General features: G+C 57.2%; 2 protein-coding genes across 2 annotated transcripts; one reads left to right on the top strand and one right to left on the bottom strand.

Annotated features, from left to right (window-relative positions):
* The first annotated feature begins 216 nt into the window (after positions 1–216).
* On the top strand, positions 217–3,397 carry Ltc4s (leukotriene C4 synthase). Its single transcript, XM_057775810.1, has 5 exons — positions 217–337; positions 1,327–1,426; positions 1,503–1,573; positions 1,659–1,740; positions 2,009–3,397. Exons 1-5 carry the CDS (start codon positions 280–282, stop codon positions 2,148–2,150), a joined length of 453 nt encoding a protein of 150 aa, XP_057631793.1. The 5' UTR covers positions 217–279; the 3' UTR covers positions 2,151–3,397.
* A 347-nt stretch (positions 3,398–3,744) lies between these two features.
* On the bottom strand, positions 3,745–12,349 carry Mgat4b (alpha-1,3-mannosyl-glycoprotein 4-beta-N-acetylglucosaminyltransferase B). The gene is made up of 15 exons (XM_057776293.1): positions 11,916–12,349; positions 8,002–8,187; positions 7,766–7,906; positions 7,544–7,677; positions 7,077–7,123; positions 6,687–6,800; positions 6,443–6,518; positions 6,179–6,293; positions 5,754–5,884; positions 5,479–5,586; positions 5,205–5,398; positions 4,699–4,777; positions 4,532–4,619; positions 4,341–4,453; positions 3,745–4,250 (listed from the first exon to the last, which is right to left on the bottom strand). Exons 1-15 carry the CDS (start codon positions 12,010–12,012, stop codon positions 4,227–4,229), a joined length of 1,647 nt encoding a protein of 548 aa, XP_057632276.1. The 5' UTR covers positions 12,013–12,349; the 3' UTR covers positions 3,745–4,226.
* Between the last annotated feature and the right edge of the window lie 2,657 nt (positions 12,350–15,006).

Raw genomic sequence — 15,006 nt, 5'->3', positions numbered from 1 at the left:
GGTGGGCCTGGGTGAGCAGTTTGAGCACCGCTATCACAGGACTAAACCCAGAAGGGTCAAGAACAATGGAGGGAAGTGGCCGAGCTGTCACAGGCCTGGTTTCTACCTTCCCAGCCTGGCCAGGCTTCCTGCCTCTGTGGATACAATCAGGCCCCCACCCCTCCCCGCCTCTACTGAGAAGGGGTGGGGTGGGTACTGAGGTTCTTCCTCTCCTGGGCCAGTTCTAAGCAGCACACTGGCTGATAAGAACCTTCCAGCTGACTGCCGGTGACTGGCACCATGAAGGAAGACGTGGCTCTTCTAGCTACTGTTACCCTCTTGGGAGTTCTGTTGCAAGGTGCGCTGGTTCCTGTCTGGGAGGCGGGTGCAGTCTGCTGTCTGTCCTTCAGGTCCTTGGGTTAGGGAATGGGGGTGCTGACAGGCCTACGCTTAGGCCCAGGTGAAAGACAGGGCACTTCCAGCCCACGCTCCTGGTACCAAAGTCCAAACTCTTCAAGAGCTACTGGGGTCTTGGTGTCAAAGGGCCCGAGTCCTGGCTAAGGGGCCAACACTTCCCTGGAGCGAGGAAGCCCCAAAGGAATGTCTGCAGGGGAGCCGTGGGAAATGACATGGGTCAGGGTCTAGAGGAGTGCACAGCCAAGGGACCAGATGAAGGATGGCAAAATTGCCAAGGGGCCACTGAGGAAAGCGTGTCAGGCACCTGCCTTGTGGTGGGGGCTGGTGTCTGCTTGGGAGTATGATGCATAGCCGGATAGCTATGGGCTTAGATGGAGTGAGCCCTTGGGACAGGTACCTGGAGCATGTATCTGCTGGGTAGAGCTGGGCTCCTGATGTTTAAACAGAAACTGAGACAAGAGTTTCTGCCATTGTTTGGTGGCACTGAGACCCAAGCTTCAGTAAGCCTGGCCTGAGGCAGGATCCCTTCTGGCTGGCTCTGTAGAAGGGAAACTAGGGTCTCTTAGTGACAGGACGTGAGCTTCCTGTTCCTGGTGCCAATTCTGTCCTGGGACACTGGCTTCTCAGGAACTAAAAGACTGAGGGTCCAGACCGGCAGAACGGGAGGTGGGCATTTGCCTGTGCTTTGCAAGTCAAATAGTTCAGTAGTCTCCTGTCGCTCCTCCCACCGACAGGTGTTACTGGTGCCAGCCTCATGCCAGTCAATCCTCAGGCCGGGCCGACTGGGCCTCTCCAGTGAACACAGCTGATGGGGCGGGTCGGAGGAGGGAGTTAGAAGGGAGTCGCTTAGCGAGAGGCAGGGGGAAGAGGGCTAGGGGACAGGGTCTACCCTAGGCTCCACACCTGACTCCCACGTCCCCACGGCCGTAGCCTACTTCTCCCTGCAGGTGATCTCTGCGCGCAGGGCTTTCCACGTGTCGCCGCCACTCACTTCTGGACCTCCCGAGTTCGAGCGCGTCTTCCGAGCCCAGTGAGTGTGGCGGATCCGGGCGGGTTCGGGTGTCAGCCCAGTCCGGCCGCGCGCTCACCCACCCCGTCCCTCGCAGGGTGAACTGCAGCGAGTACTTCCCGCTGTTCCTCGCCACGCTCTGGGTCGCCGGCATCTTTTTCCACGAAGGTGCGGGACGGCGCGGGGGTGCGCTCGGGGGTGGTCCCCGGGTGGCGGGCGCGCGTGTTCACCGCGCTTGCCTGGCCTTTCTCAGGCGCTGCAGCCCTGTGCGGACTGTTCTACCTGTTCGCGCGCCTCCGCTACTTCCAGGGATACGCGCGCTCGGCGCAGCTCAGGTAACTCAGGCCAGACTTCCCGGAAAGCTCGGCAGGGAAGGGTCGCTCCCGGACGCGGCTCTGCGGGTGGGAGGCGGTGAGCGGCGGCAGGGGACCCGGGGAAAAATAGCCTTCGGGGACCGCAGGTGGGCTGACCTAGTCCGAGGAAGCGGGCCTAGCACGGTGGGCGGGGCCTGAGCCTGAGGGGCGGGGCAGTCTGGCAGGACGGGGGCGGGGCCTGGTCCTCGAGGCCGGCCTTGCCTAAACTCCCGCTGAGATCCGCCCGCAGGCTGGCTCCTCTGTACGCGAGCGCGCGCGCGCTCTGGCTGCTGGTGGCGATGGCCGCGCTGGGTTTGCTGGTCCACTTCCTCCCCGGCACGCTACAGGCAGCGCTTTTCAGAAGACTTCAGGCCCTCCTGCAGATGGCTTGAGGCGAAGGACCTCCGAGTCAGCGCTACTGGAGAAGAGCTTAGAGCAAAACGCAGGGGTGCCCGCATTCGAATCTCAGTTTCTAATTAAAGTTCCCACGACTGTCCCGCCTACGTTCTCTGGGTCGGAGAAGGTTGCTTACTTACCAGGGGCCCCATCCCCCGACAGACGTAGCCAGGCTTTGGGAGGCGGCGTGGGCTTGCTTGGATTGGAGCTTCTCTCACTATATATACCCTCCTCTAGACAGCACCTTGCCTGCGCCATTACCCCTGCCTTGACATTTATTTCCAGAGATAGCCACCCTTCACCCTCCTTTCTGTGATTGGGGCTCTGCTTCCTCTCAGGCTGAACCTCAGCTACTGGAATCTTGTGTGCCTTGTTGTCCTCCACTCCCAGCCCCGACTTCACAACTAGAATCAGTTGGTTTTTCCCCAAGTGAGAAATGAGTTCCTGTTTTTGATCAGCCCTAGATCTCCAACATCAGATGAGTGTAGGTGTTCACGGTCCCTGTGGAGGCCCACATAGCGTGAGCTTGACCAGGAATGTAGTCAGTGATACATTCTCTGAAGTGGACCTCAGGGTGCTTGAGGAGGGCCGGACTTGAGGAAGGTTGCTGACAAAACATCTCTAAAGGACTTTCTTATCCTAGCTGGCCAGGGAAAATGCTTCTCAAACAGGCCTGACATTGTGTGCAAAGGCCCTGAGGTGGGTGAAGATGGCCCATTTATTTTAGAGAAGACTATAGTCTCTAAATGAGCCAGATGCTGTGGTTCCTGGTTGCAATTGCAGTACTTGGAAAGCTGTGACATAAACTGAAGGCCAGTCTGGGCTACCGTGAGTTCCAGGGCAGCCTCACTGTCTCAGTTCCTCTGTACCCCCAACTCCTGGCCCTGCCACACACACATACCAGGGTTCTACTACATGAGACCAAGGGAAGAGGAGCAGGGAGAAAGACACTGAGGACCACCATGAAAGGGGGTGGGGGAACAGGAAAGAAGTTGGCCAACATCTCCCCCACTGAAGCATTCAGGGGCTCAGGTCTTTACAATAGTTGGGGTGGGTGCCATGATGCCACCCCAAGACGACAAGAGAATGCTTTGGAAGCAGATTCCTACAGAACAGGTAGGCACAACTTTGGGTCCATGAAAGCCCCAGTTACTGACTCAGTGGCCAAAACCTTCCTGCTAAGTGGGGATGAGATCACGCTGAGGTATGCCAACTGCGCACTGGGACACGTGACATGGTAAAAAAGGGGTTTGGGCCGGGCGATGGTGGTGCACGCCTTTAATCCCAGCACTTGGGAGGCAGAGGCAGGCAGATCTCTGTGAGTTCGAGACCAGCCTGGTCTACAGAGCTAGTTCTAGGACAGGCTCCAAAGCCACAGAGAAACCCTGTCTCAAAAAACCAAAAAAAAAAAAAAAAAAAAAAAAAGGGGGTTTGGGACTCAGTCTCTGGCACAACAGAGATCGAAGTCACCTTCACTAAGTAGTCAGCCTGCACTGGAGGAGACTCTCCCAGCGGGAGGCCATGGGGGATAGGCCAAATACAGAGAGGCAGACAGGCAAGTGCCTGGCCAGAACAAGCACCTATGAGGCATACACTTCATTAATCCTTTATTACAAGTCACGCTCTTATAGAAGTATATGCGAACTTACGTGAAAAAATCAAATGTATCCAAGAATAAAAAACACAGCACATAAAGTAGTGTATGCATTCCAGTGTTCGCGCCGCAAACAGCAGGCGCCCAAGAAAAAGCTCTTCTAAAACGGCCTGGCTCAAGCCGACCGGCCAGGGGCAAACGGTTCGGTTCGGTTCTTTTTGGGCGGCAGCAGGCCGGCCCTCAGGCACAGTGTGGGGGCCGCCTGTCTCCTCTCACGGCCCGGCGCAGCACCAGCTTCTGGGGCCTCCGGGCCAGCGGTGGACCCCAGGCCAGCCCGAGCCGCCTGCCAGGCAGAACCCTTTGGGTGGGGTGGATATGCCTGGTCCTTTGGGGCGGCGGCAGCAGCAGCAGCAGCAACACCACCCTTGGAACCGTGGGCTCCAGAGTCGGCCATGGAGCACCCTTGGAAACCTTCTATTTAGTCGGCCTTTTTCAGAAAAATCTGTAAGAGTCAGGCTCAAGATGAGTAGGTGTCACGGGGCTTCTTATGGTCTAGCAGGCTGGTCCCATCCCGGCACCCAGCCGATCTCACCTCACTCAAGATGACCCACACCGGGGAGTCAGTCTGGATGGAGAGGCGCAGTGCTTCCAGGGGCCCAAAGGCAGGATCCACTTCCCCCTCGGCCACACCCTTGTAGAAGGAGCCTGTGGAAGGGCGATACCTAGAAGTAAAAACAAAGCCACACCCAAAAGCCCATCCCACACAGGCCCTGCCTTACTCACCAATTTGGAGGTAACCATCAGGGCTCCTAGGGTACCGGAGAGTGCCTGAGCGGCCCTCCTGAAGGGCCTCCTTCTCTGACTGCGGGTTCTGAGGACAAAGCCGCAGGGCTGGAGTGGCTGGCCAGGAGGAGGCAGCCCCAGTCCTCACCCATACCCACCACACTCACGTCAAAGGGCAACACCTCCACGGAAGTGTTGAAGAGTTTATCTTCTGGGTGCTCAATGTTCCCGCTACGGAAGAAGAACCTGCAGGCGCCAAGCAGGCCAGTGAGCCGTGATAAAAAGGTGAGGTACTGCCCGGGCACACTGCCCAGGTCCAGCAGAGAGGCCATGCCTAGGCTAGATCAGATGGGCCTCCAGGTGCTGGGGGATACTGGGCACCATTTTGGACAGTACATGGGCTGTGCGCCAGGCAGCCAGGGCCTTACCCTGAGGCTGTGGTGATGGTTGTCACCAAGTACCTAAAGATAGCTCTGCCTTAGTCCTCACAAGGCAGTTAATGCTACTGTGGGGAGTGCTTTTCAGTAAGGAAACCGAGGCATGGTGGGGTTAGGTGGTGATGGGGGCAGATAATTCCCTCAGGAGTTATAGAAGGGGTATCTAAAGACCCAGAAATACACGCTGAGGCCTCTAGCTCGTGTTCAGCCTGTCCCCTTCCCCAGGGAGCACTGACCGCTCAAGGCGCAGTGGCTGGAAGAAGCGGAAGCGGATAAAGTCTCCTGCAGCAGGTGTGAAGGCCCAGAAGAAATCCTCTCGCAAGTAGGCCTTCTCCAGAGTAAAATGCTGGTACGTCTTGAGGCTTGTGCTCACCTCCGCTGGGGGGTTCACATGCTCCTTCCGTAGAGCATGCTTTCCAAAATCTTTATCCTAGAGAAGAGCAGCAGGCATCAGTGGCATCCCCCAGCCTGGCCTCCCCAGGGCTCTATCAAACTCTGTGGCTACCCCACCTTCAGTTTCTGGATCTTGCCCGCCAGTGAGGAGTGAGTGCCCACATGCTGGAAGAGGGATGGCTTGAAGCGGATCCGGAGGTTGGCCTTCTGCCGGTCACAATGTTTCTGTGAACAGAGTTAACACCTTAGGGTTTAGCTCAGCCCAGACTCCGAGGATAGGGCCTTTCCTTAGGATAACCTGGGGATTTCCTCAGCCAGCAGTGTTCTCAAATCCTTGCCAAAGAGGCACGGCCAGGAACACAGTGTGAGCTGGCAGCAGATGGCCTGCTCACCGCATCTTTCTCAGGGTTGCAGACTTTGACCCACAGGATGTGGTCCAGGAGCCAGTCGATGGGCTTGTCTCGGTAGAACATAAGGATGAATTCCACAATCAGGCTCAGATCCAATGACTTGAACATCTTCCCTGAGGGCAGGAATCATGGAAAAGGGTTGAGTGGAAAACACTGCTAAACCCTACCTCTTCTTCCTCGTGGGGGCCAATGTGGAGCATCTCACAGCAAGCCTGTGGGCAGACTTTGGGCAGGTGTGGGTTCAAGAAGACAGGGCAGGGCTGGGGACTCTGGGACATCCTCACACAGAGGGCACTTCCAGCAAGGCTCTCTAGCGAGGTACCAGGGCTGAGAGATGGCAGACAGAGGGGCATAGGGGGGCTGAAGGGCTATCACCTGTCTAAGGGGACCAGCACGGGGTGGCCTACCAATGAAGCCCAGCTGGGAGAACTCCAGGATCATCCAGTCCTCAGAGGGCTGCTGGAGGGCAAAGTTCCTCATAGTGCTCAAGTAGTTGGGCTTGGCAACAATGTCGTCCTCCAGCTGCACAGGGAGGAACAGTAGGGGGCTGGGACTCAGGACCGACACAGGGCAGAAGTGGGGTCCCTCCCCCAAGTGTGACCATGTGCAGAGTAGGCAAGGGCAAAGTCAATCAGGGTTCAGGGTGGGCAGGAGAAGAGCTTCCAGCTGACCTGCACATAGTAGATGCCTTTGGACTGTGCGTACATCATGAGGAAGCAGTAATCGAGGTTCTGTTTGGTCCTCCACCTGGGGGCCAGGGGGAGGGGCTTCAGAAGCAGAGACAACTCCACCTCCAGGGGACTGCCACAGAGAAGCCCCTGAGGCAGGTGGGCCCCACCCCGCCCATCAGCCAGGGTCCTCCAAGGAGACATGGCCTGGCACCAACAGACTGCTGGCGACTCTGAGCATAAGTACCTGACTCTCTCCTTGGGGTCCCCAAAGGACTCTCGAAGGCGGGAGAAGTCAGGGTAGAAGTGAGGGGAAGGGGAGATGACTTCCAGGAGCCCAGAATGGATCTCTGTGGGGAACCTAGGTGGGAGAAGGTTCAGTGGGTCTGCAGCCTTCAAGGGCAAAAGAAGGTTGGGAGCTCTCCAGACTGCCCTGCCCAGAAAGCTCACTGAGCAAAAGCCCCTCTCCTCCACTAGCCTCCTGAGGCACTGGGGCTCCAGAAAGGCTGGGGCCCTCACACACTTTCCCTCTAACAGAGAAGGGAAGCCCCTCCCCCCACAGGCAGGTCTCCTCTTAGGGGAGGCAGGCATCCGGCTGCCCTCCCTCCAGCAACCTTTTCTGGTCGTTGGTACTCACAAGGCCTTGATGTTCTCTGTCACTGCCGAGGTGTACTGTGGGTCGGTCTGTAGGAAGACCAAGTACGCTTAGCTTAGCTACCACCCAAAACGGTCTGGAAGAGGGAGGGGCAGGAGTGTGGGCTTCAGATGTCCCCATATATAGGGGTGAGTGACTTCCTGTCCTAACTGCCCAGAGAGATGAGGGGCTGAGCCTGGCCGTGATCACAGTTTCCTCAGAAAACAGCCTTGTCAGGAGTGTGGGGTGAAGGGAACGAGATAACCAGTGTCTCCACAAGGGGGTGCAAAGATTCATCTTTGTAACTTTTTGTCTTGATCCATTTGCGAATGAAACTAAGACTGCAATTCTGTTGGTGTCCCTGTCCCCCTTGTTCCCCATGCCGTTCTCTTTGTATTTCTCTTTTTTGGTGGATCGTTACTGTGTCTTCCCCTCCATGTTCCTGTATCCCCAGGCCCTGAGCCACTCGCCTCGGCGATCAGCACCACGATGACTGAGTCTTCCTTCTCCTGTGGGCTCAGCTCCGAGATGAGCGAGTGCAATGTGTCAGTCAGGTACGAGTGCACCTCGCGCCTCACGCTTGGAATGCCCATCACCACGGACACTGCAGGGGCGCGGAGGGGTGACACTGGGCAGGGCTCCGGGGACAGCCTTTCTGCCCGCCTCTCGCCCCTCCCGGGTCACGCCCATACCTCCCGTGCGGCCCTGGCCCACCCGCACTGCGGGTTGCAGACTGCTCTCCTTGGCCAGCAGATGTGGCAGATGGTGGAAGACGGTAGGCAGATGAAGCACGTGCCTGCTCGAGACGTTCCACGGCTTCAGTCGCGGATCCTCTGGGTGGTTGGGAAAGGGACAGGTCAGATTTTGCTGGGCCTGAAAACAGCCCAGCTCTGCAGACCTCCATGTATCCCATCCCGCTGGAGCTCACCAGTTAGGCGTCCCCAAGTACGATTGCCCTCTCCGTCCCGCAATGCCTGCCTCTCAGACACTGCCCTCTTGATCTCGTCCAGCACCAGGTTTAGCTCCTTAGAGCGCTTCAGGCTCTCCTGCTCAGCTGCGTGCAAACGATCTCGCAGTGCCAGAAACTCCCGCTGGTAAATGTCCACCACGTCACCTGGTGGGGAGCAGGGAGGTGACACACATAGGCGAACATCAGGGAACAGTTGCCTGCAGACCCAGCCCCACAGCATGCCTGTCTGTGCAACAGCGCACCTGTAAAGGTATGCCTGCCACACAACTAGGGGACACACACCAGTTCATTTGAAGTTACACTGATGTTCAGCCTGGGGTTGAAAAGCCCCAGCAAGAGGATTTAGCATTGCGAGTATTCTCCCCGGCCAGTTCTCTCATCCTTTAACGTATCCAAGGTGGGAGGGGGTATGATCACCTCCCAGGCCTGGGGCAGTCCTAAGCACTGGCTGGAACCGCCTCAGACTGAACCCTCTCCACCCATGGAGTCCCAAAGTCCCCGCTTGCTTTTGAAGACTGTGCCCCTTGCTGGGAGTCAGACACCCAATTCAGGGCACAAGGACACAGCTCTTCCTCAAGAAGCTCCTAAACCCCAGCCTTCTGCCTCTCTCCTGCCCTCCCTTCAAGGTTGCAATGACAGACAACCCCATCCTTAAGGCTCTAAGACTATAGCCAGCCTCCCCAGACTTTCGCCCTAAGTCTGAGTCAGGCTGGTAACAGTACCTGTGACTGTGTGCTCAGGCAGGGTGTATGTGGTGTGTATGTGGTGTGTGGGGTAGGGGTGGGCTGCTCTTTTTCCATGGTTGTCACTAATTGCTCACTCACTGGGTTCTTTCTACCTCACACCCACTCAGCAGAGCCCAGTCCACCCCCATGCTCACATCAACAGATGAAGTTGACTAACGAACCCAGGGATTGCTCAACCAGTCCACAGCCAGAGCCCCAACCACAAGTGAACTGTGTTAGCCTTGGATCACCTAGAAGGTCCCTGCCACCACAAGGAGAACTGCCAGACCCTCAGCTCTGCTCCAGAGCTAGCAGCAGCAGGGCCCAGATAGGAGGAGTAATTGGAGCCCTGAGGGGAGCTGCCTGAGGGTGGAGGAGAGTCCCCAGGGTGAGAAGCACCTGGCCTCGCTGGTCTGGCGGGGGGGGGGGGGGGGGGGGGGGGGGGGGGGGCAACAGCAAGAGGGATAAACAGCATCTCCCTGGCAGCCTGCCAGGCTGGGTAGTCAGGCCTTTGTCTGGTTAGCTTCTGCCCTCTTGCTTTGCTACCACGTACACCTCCCTCTGCTTTGTCAGATGTCTGGCTTCTGCACAAGTTGTTTCTTCTGCCTGGATCCCACATCATCTGGCCCTAGCCTTCAAGGCCTTTTCTCTGAGTCTAGGAAGCCTTTCCAAAACCCACCCCATCCCCAGGCATCAAATCCTTGGTGGGCAAACAGCCCCAGAAGGCGGGATGAGTGGCCGCTAGAGCCTGCAGATGGAAGGTGAGGCTCAAGGCAAGTGGAGTCACTTCAGGACACTTCCTCCTCAGAGCAACCAGGGCAGGTCAAAGGGGAGGCGTGCCGAGGAAAAGGAAGAGAGTTGGAGACAGAAAAGTCAAGTGGATTCTGTTGAGGCATCCCTTACCTGAGGAGCCCCCACACATCCCAATATTATACCCTGTTTTACCCAGGGCTAATGTCCCAGGCCACACCCAGGCTTAGGAACAGCCTGAAGGGGGAGGGAGTCGAGTTACAGGATCTGTGAGACTCAGAGCTGGGCTTAGGGGCCAGGTTACCCTGGAAACCTGACCCTTGAACACTGAGATCCCACCCCCAACCTCACTCTCCCAGCACTGGGCCATACCAACAGCACACAGGGTGGAGGGATAGAGGTACCCAGGCCGTCAGAGCCAGCCAGGGAGGTAGTTCACAGTGGTCTAGACAGACAGGTGCCTCCCTCGTTCTGGATGGGAAGCCCCTGCCTTCCCCTCACAGTGGAGTTAAAGGGCAGCCTGTATCACTGGCAGTATCCCAAGCAACACTAAGGGGGGCCGTGGAGGAGACAGAGGAAATAGCACAGATCTCAGACCTGCTCTGCTCTGGAAGTAAGCCAAGATCTGCCTACATTAGACTGCCTCAGGTAGGTCATGGTGGGTAGCACTTCCCTGAACCATCCTGACCATCCAAGCCTGGACACCGCTGGATCCCTATCCTGGCCTCCCTTCCTAAGGCCAGTGCTCCAACTGTTTACCAGCAAGTAACGGGCCCCTTGGGTTCCTGGGCCTGGCTGCCGTCCAGGTCCCCATGCTGCTGTCACTTCTCTGAACTCCACAGGCCCTCTCCCTGAGAGGCCCACCATACTCTTCCGGCCCGGTTCTGTCTGCTGTTGCTCACTGTAAGAGTCCAGTGATCTTATTCCCAGGTCTACTGACTGGGGGTCCCCTCTGCCCTTGCATCCTTCAAATCCAGAAACTCAAGCTGTGTGACTGCCTCCCTATGGGTTGTTCTTATAGTGGGGACTTCACTAGACCATCCCGGCAACCCACACCTCTGGTGAGCTGGGTAGTGAGGTAGGTGAGGGATAAGGGCCTGGGGACTCTTTGGTCTCTCTGGGTGTGTAGAGCAGGTCAGGATAGGGCTTCTTGGGAAGCAGAGGGCTTCCATCCACAGTTTCCTATTCCAGGGAAACGGGATGGAGCTGGCCCAGGGGTGTACTACAACACTGGCCATACCGTAATAGACGATTCTGGCTACGAGACCTGTAATACTCTGCAAGCAGGATTTTAAACACCCCCTGAGGCTCACAACCCACAATATTCCACCTGGTTCCCTCCCGGTAGAGGAAACAGATTTCAGAACCAAGCCTTTGCCCTGACCACACACACTCTCTCTCTGTCAGGCTTTAGGAAATCTCTTCAGAGTTCCAGGCTTGTGCTTCTCTTAAGGCCAGTCCAGGCCTCCACCAAAACAAGACAAGTCCCAGAGAAGGCTGGGCTGCACTGGGCTGACCCGGCAGGAGCCTGGTGGTGGGAGGTAGAAGTTCCCCTAGCCTCTTTCCCCAGGCTCATTTAGCATATCCTGGGGGAACAGAAAACCAGTCTGAGGGAGGGAGAGGGCTAGCTTGTTGCAGCCTGATATGACAGGAAGACCAGAGGCAGGCAGGAAGGAAGCAGCTTTTGGATGGGCAACTCAACCTAGCTCAGAGGAACTCCGGACAGTGTTAGGGCCTGCGGCCCTCTACTCCCAAGAGGGCTGGCCAGGCCCAGAGGTCATAGTGTAGATTCATCAGCCTGACCAAGCTTCAAAGGTGTATCAGGGAGCTGAGATGGGCCAAGAAAACCATACCAAATGGTCACATATCGGGGTTCCTGGGCTAGTTGATCAGGACGCCCTCCAGAGGAGTCCTGGGGCCCAGAGCCACGAAGAAGACTGTAGGCCCCCCGGAGAGCAGCACTCACAGGCGCAGGGCTGCAGCAGAGCGCAGCAGCGAATGGGGCAGGGGGATGGATGCCTTAACTGTTCTTCTTACCTGTCTCAACAACACTGTGTCTGCTCTTGTCTGTGCCGGCCGCGCGTTCTTTGGGTCCCCCCCTGATTACAACTACCTCCGTGACCTTGTGCCTCTGGCCCTCGGTGGGAACTCCATAGGTCCTTAACTTGCCAGTGGGAGCGCCCGCCCCTGGCATGGGATAACCGCAGGCAGAGAGGCCAGTCCAGAGCGCCACACGGAGAGACCGGGAACTGGTCACCGCTGGCTCGCCCGCCCTCCTCGGCCCGGCCGACCCGGGGAATTTCGTTATGCCAGCAGCAAACAAGTGGGGCGACGATGGGAGGGGCTCAGGTGCACCCGGCGCGGGCCTGCGCGGGCGGCGACGGGGTGGGGGCTCACCTTTCTGGCCGCTGAGCGCCGCGTACCAGGAGAGCGAGAGGAAGGCGCACAGGCAGAAGAGCAGCAGCGTCAGGAAGGTGCCATTGCGGAGCCTCATCTCCCCCGGTGCGCGGTGGGCGCCGGCGGGGCCGAGGCCGCATGGCCCGGGGGGGCCGGGGCCGGGGCGCGGGGGCCGGGAGGCGGCGGGGGCCCCGGCCCCGGAGCGCGGGGGAGTTGCGGGCCCGGGAAAGGCGGCTACGGTCTGGGCGGGAATAGGGACGGGCGGGAGCCGGACGGGCTGTTCTTCCGCGGCGCGCGCTAGCGGCCTCGGTCGGAGGCTGGGCCGGGGCCGGGGCCGGGCAGGGTTGGGCAAGGCGGCAAGAGCCGCGGCCCGGCTGGATCCCGGACCGCCGCCGAGTCGACGGCGAAGGGCGGGGCGACCGGGATTTAAAGGGGCCGCATCACCCGCTGCCGCTGGGAGCACCACGAGGGGGCGGGGTGGGAGGCCAGCGCCCGGGATCTCGGTGGGCCCGACTCGGGGCCACGGCTTGCGCGTGGAATAGCGCGCCCTGAGGGAGAGGTGTTCTAGTCTTAGGAAAGTCGAGGCTACGGTGGTGATGAATGAAGGTCAGCTCCTGTGCAGCAGGGACAGACCGCGGAGGGGCCAGCCCCACAAGTCGGCTTTCAGGAAGATCTCATGGACCTTCAAGCCCTCCTCCCGATCGAGAGGGTCTAGGCTTGGGAGGGGACCCGAGAGACCTGGCTGAGGTTATCTCTAGATAACCGGCACGGCCAGGAGTGCCCGCTGCCCTCTCCTGCGCCCACCAGTACCGCCTTCCCAAGACATTCTCTGCTGCGCCTCGGATGGTATGCTGTGGACGGGGGAGGCGCTCCTACTCTATGGAACAAGGACAATGGGCTGTTCTCAGGAGTAACAGAGTCGTTGTTTGTAGGTGTGGAGCCTCCGGAACCCAGTCGGCTAGCTTCCCGGTGCCAGCGTGCCGTGGGCGAGAGTTAGGCTCAACCTGCAGTTTAGAGGGGCACCAGGTCCGCGGGGTGACTCCGGGCTCTGGCTCCAATTTGTACAGCGACCGCCTCAGCTTTTATGGCTGGTCTGGTCTTGCACTTTCATACAGGGACTCATTACAGACTTCCCCCCAGGCCTCTGCTGAACCGGGAACTGAACACATAATGAAAGGACTGGTTGGGCCAGGAGGGCAGCTTCTGGGCATGCATTTTGGTAGCGCCATGTCTACTTCCCTGCTTGGGCCTCACCACCATTCAAAATGGAACCAAATGCTACTTTGTAAAATGGAGCTACGCAGGACCCGCGTGATGACTGCTACTAACTCGAGTTCCATTCCTCGGGAACCACATGGTGGAAGGGGTGAAATAACTCCTGCGATTTGTTCTCCGATCTTCGCATGCTAGCTGTGGTCACACACACACACACACACACACACACACACACACGCGCGCGCGCGCGCGCGCGCGCGCATTTGTGTGTATGTCCAGGAGGGCCCTGCTGGGGATGGTGGCCCCTCCGGGTATGTGATCAAGAGGCCAGCCAGGACTGCACAGTAAAATCTTGGGGGGCGGTGGGAGGGGTGTCAGGTGACCCACACAAGGCAAGGCACAGCTAGAAAGCCACCGTTTGACAGTTTGGAGTGCCTTCGAGCAGGTTACAACCTTATTTCCACACCTGAACTTGTTGGAGCCCTCTGAAGGAAACTGTTCCGGTTTGTTTTTCTGTATTTTCATAGGAGTCTTCTCTATGTTGCAAAGAATAGCAGGTTTTCATTTTGATCATATAAAGTCTTAATTCTGTTTTTAAAAAATACAAAACAAAAAATAGTGGAGCCAGTATAGTGTAGTACATGCCTCTAATCCCAGCACTTGGGCATCAGAGGCAAGCGGAGCTGTAAAATCCAAGCCAGCCAGAGGTGCATAGTGAGTCCCTGTCCCGCCAAAAGAAAGTCTAAGACCAGCTTGATATACATAGAAAATTCCTAAGTCTAAGCTAAGTAGAGTTACAGGATGCAACTGTCCCCAAAACAATGAGGCTGGAGAGGAGGTTCAGCAGTTAAAGTTAAAAGTGCTTACTGCTGCCGGGCATTGGTGGCGCACACCTTTAATCCTAGCTCTTGGGAGGCAGAGGCAGGATCTCTGTGAGTTCGAGGCCAGCTTGGTCAGTAGGTTCCAAAGCTACAGAGAAACTGTCTCAAAAAAAAAAAAAAAAAGTGCTTACTGCTTACTTTTATTCTTACAGAGGACCCGAGTTAGGTTCTCAGCAGCCATATCAGGTGGCTCACAATTCCCTGTAACTCCAGCTCTATGGGGATCAGACACCTCCAAGCTCGACAGCTACGTGCACAAGCACTAGAGCACACACACAGACACACAAATAAATCTAAAAATCAGGCTACAAAAGTGTATCAGTTGGAGTGGTAGCCGAATGGTGAAGCACTCACTGCCAACATCAACTAAACGAAAAAGTGTATTTATGTTTTAAAGTGGGATGATCTGAGGAAAACGCTAGTTATTAAACCAGGGGATGGGAAGGAGATGGGCTGTCAGTGACCACGTTTGAGTTCCTCCTCTATCCCATGATGACCTTGGAGTAGGGGAGCAGGAATGAGGAGAAGCCCGTGAAGCTCCCTGGTAAGTGGGGAGCTGGGAACCTCTGTAGAAAAGGGCCCTGGTGTCAGGCAGAGCCACTGTCTGGGGCTAGGACCTCACAGCAGCCAGTCTACCTGCAGGCTTCTCCCTTTAAAACTGGGCAGTGGCTGCCTGGCTCGTGCCCTACTTTCCACCGGCTTGTGCCTTTGTAGTAATTAATTAATCTGGGCCTGCTTGCCGCCCAAAGCCCCTCCAGACATTTCCTGGCTCATCATGTTGCCTTGCAGATGGTGATGGTGACACATGCCTGCCTTTACCTGAGGTTCAGCTTCAGGTCCTAGGGACTCACTCAGGAAGATGGAGCCACAATGGACCCAGAAAAACCCTACTTTGCTTTTCAAACCCTAGCTGTGAGTGTTTCTTCCTTTGTTCTTCTCACTTTTCACACAGTGAAAATACAGTCATTCCCCCTTCTTCCTTTTTCAGATTTGGG

The sequence above is a fragment of the Chionomys nivalis genome, chromosome 7 (genome assembly GCF_950005125.1).
Source record: "Chionomys nivalis chromosome 7, mChiNiv1.1, whole genome shotgun sequence".
In the NCBI taxonomy this organism is placed as follows: Eukaryota; Metazoa; Chordata; class Mammalia; order Rodentia; family Cricetidae; genus Chionomys; species Chionomys nivalis.
This window is presented reverse-complemented; position numbering and strand designations above follow the sequence as displayed.

What these genes read in the sequence shown, in the direction of transcription:
- Ltc4s (XM_057775810.1), top strand. Translation starts at nt 280, where the DNA reads ATGAAGGAAGACGTGGCTCTTCTAGCTACTGTTACCCTCTTGGGAGTT. An exon ending in CTTGGGAGTTCTGTTGCAAG is followed by an intron (nt 338 to 1,326) that starts GTGCGCTGGTTC and finishes CCACGGCCGTAG; the next exon opens with CCTACTTCTCCCTGCAGGTG. An exon ending in CGGCATCTTTTTCCACGAAG is followed by an intron (nt 1,574 to 1,658) that starts GTGCGGGACGGC and finishes GGCCTTTCTCAG; the next exon opens with GCGCTGCAGCCCTGTGCGGA.
- Mgat4b (XM_057776293.1), bottom strand. Translation starts at nt 12,012, where the DNA reads ATGAGGCTCCGCAATGGCACCTTCCTGACGCTGCTGCTCTTCTGCCTG. An exon ending in TGGAGGTGTTGCCCTTTGAC is followed by an intron (nt 4,620 to 4,698) that starts GTGAGTGTGGTG and finishes CTTTGTCCTCAG; the next exon opens with AACCCGCAGTCAGAGAAGGA. An exon ending in TGATGGTTACCTCCAAATTG is followed by an intron (nt 4,454 to 4,531) that starts GTGAGTAAGGCA and finishes GCCCTTCCACAG; the next exon opens with GCTCCTTCTACAAGGGTGTG.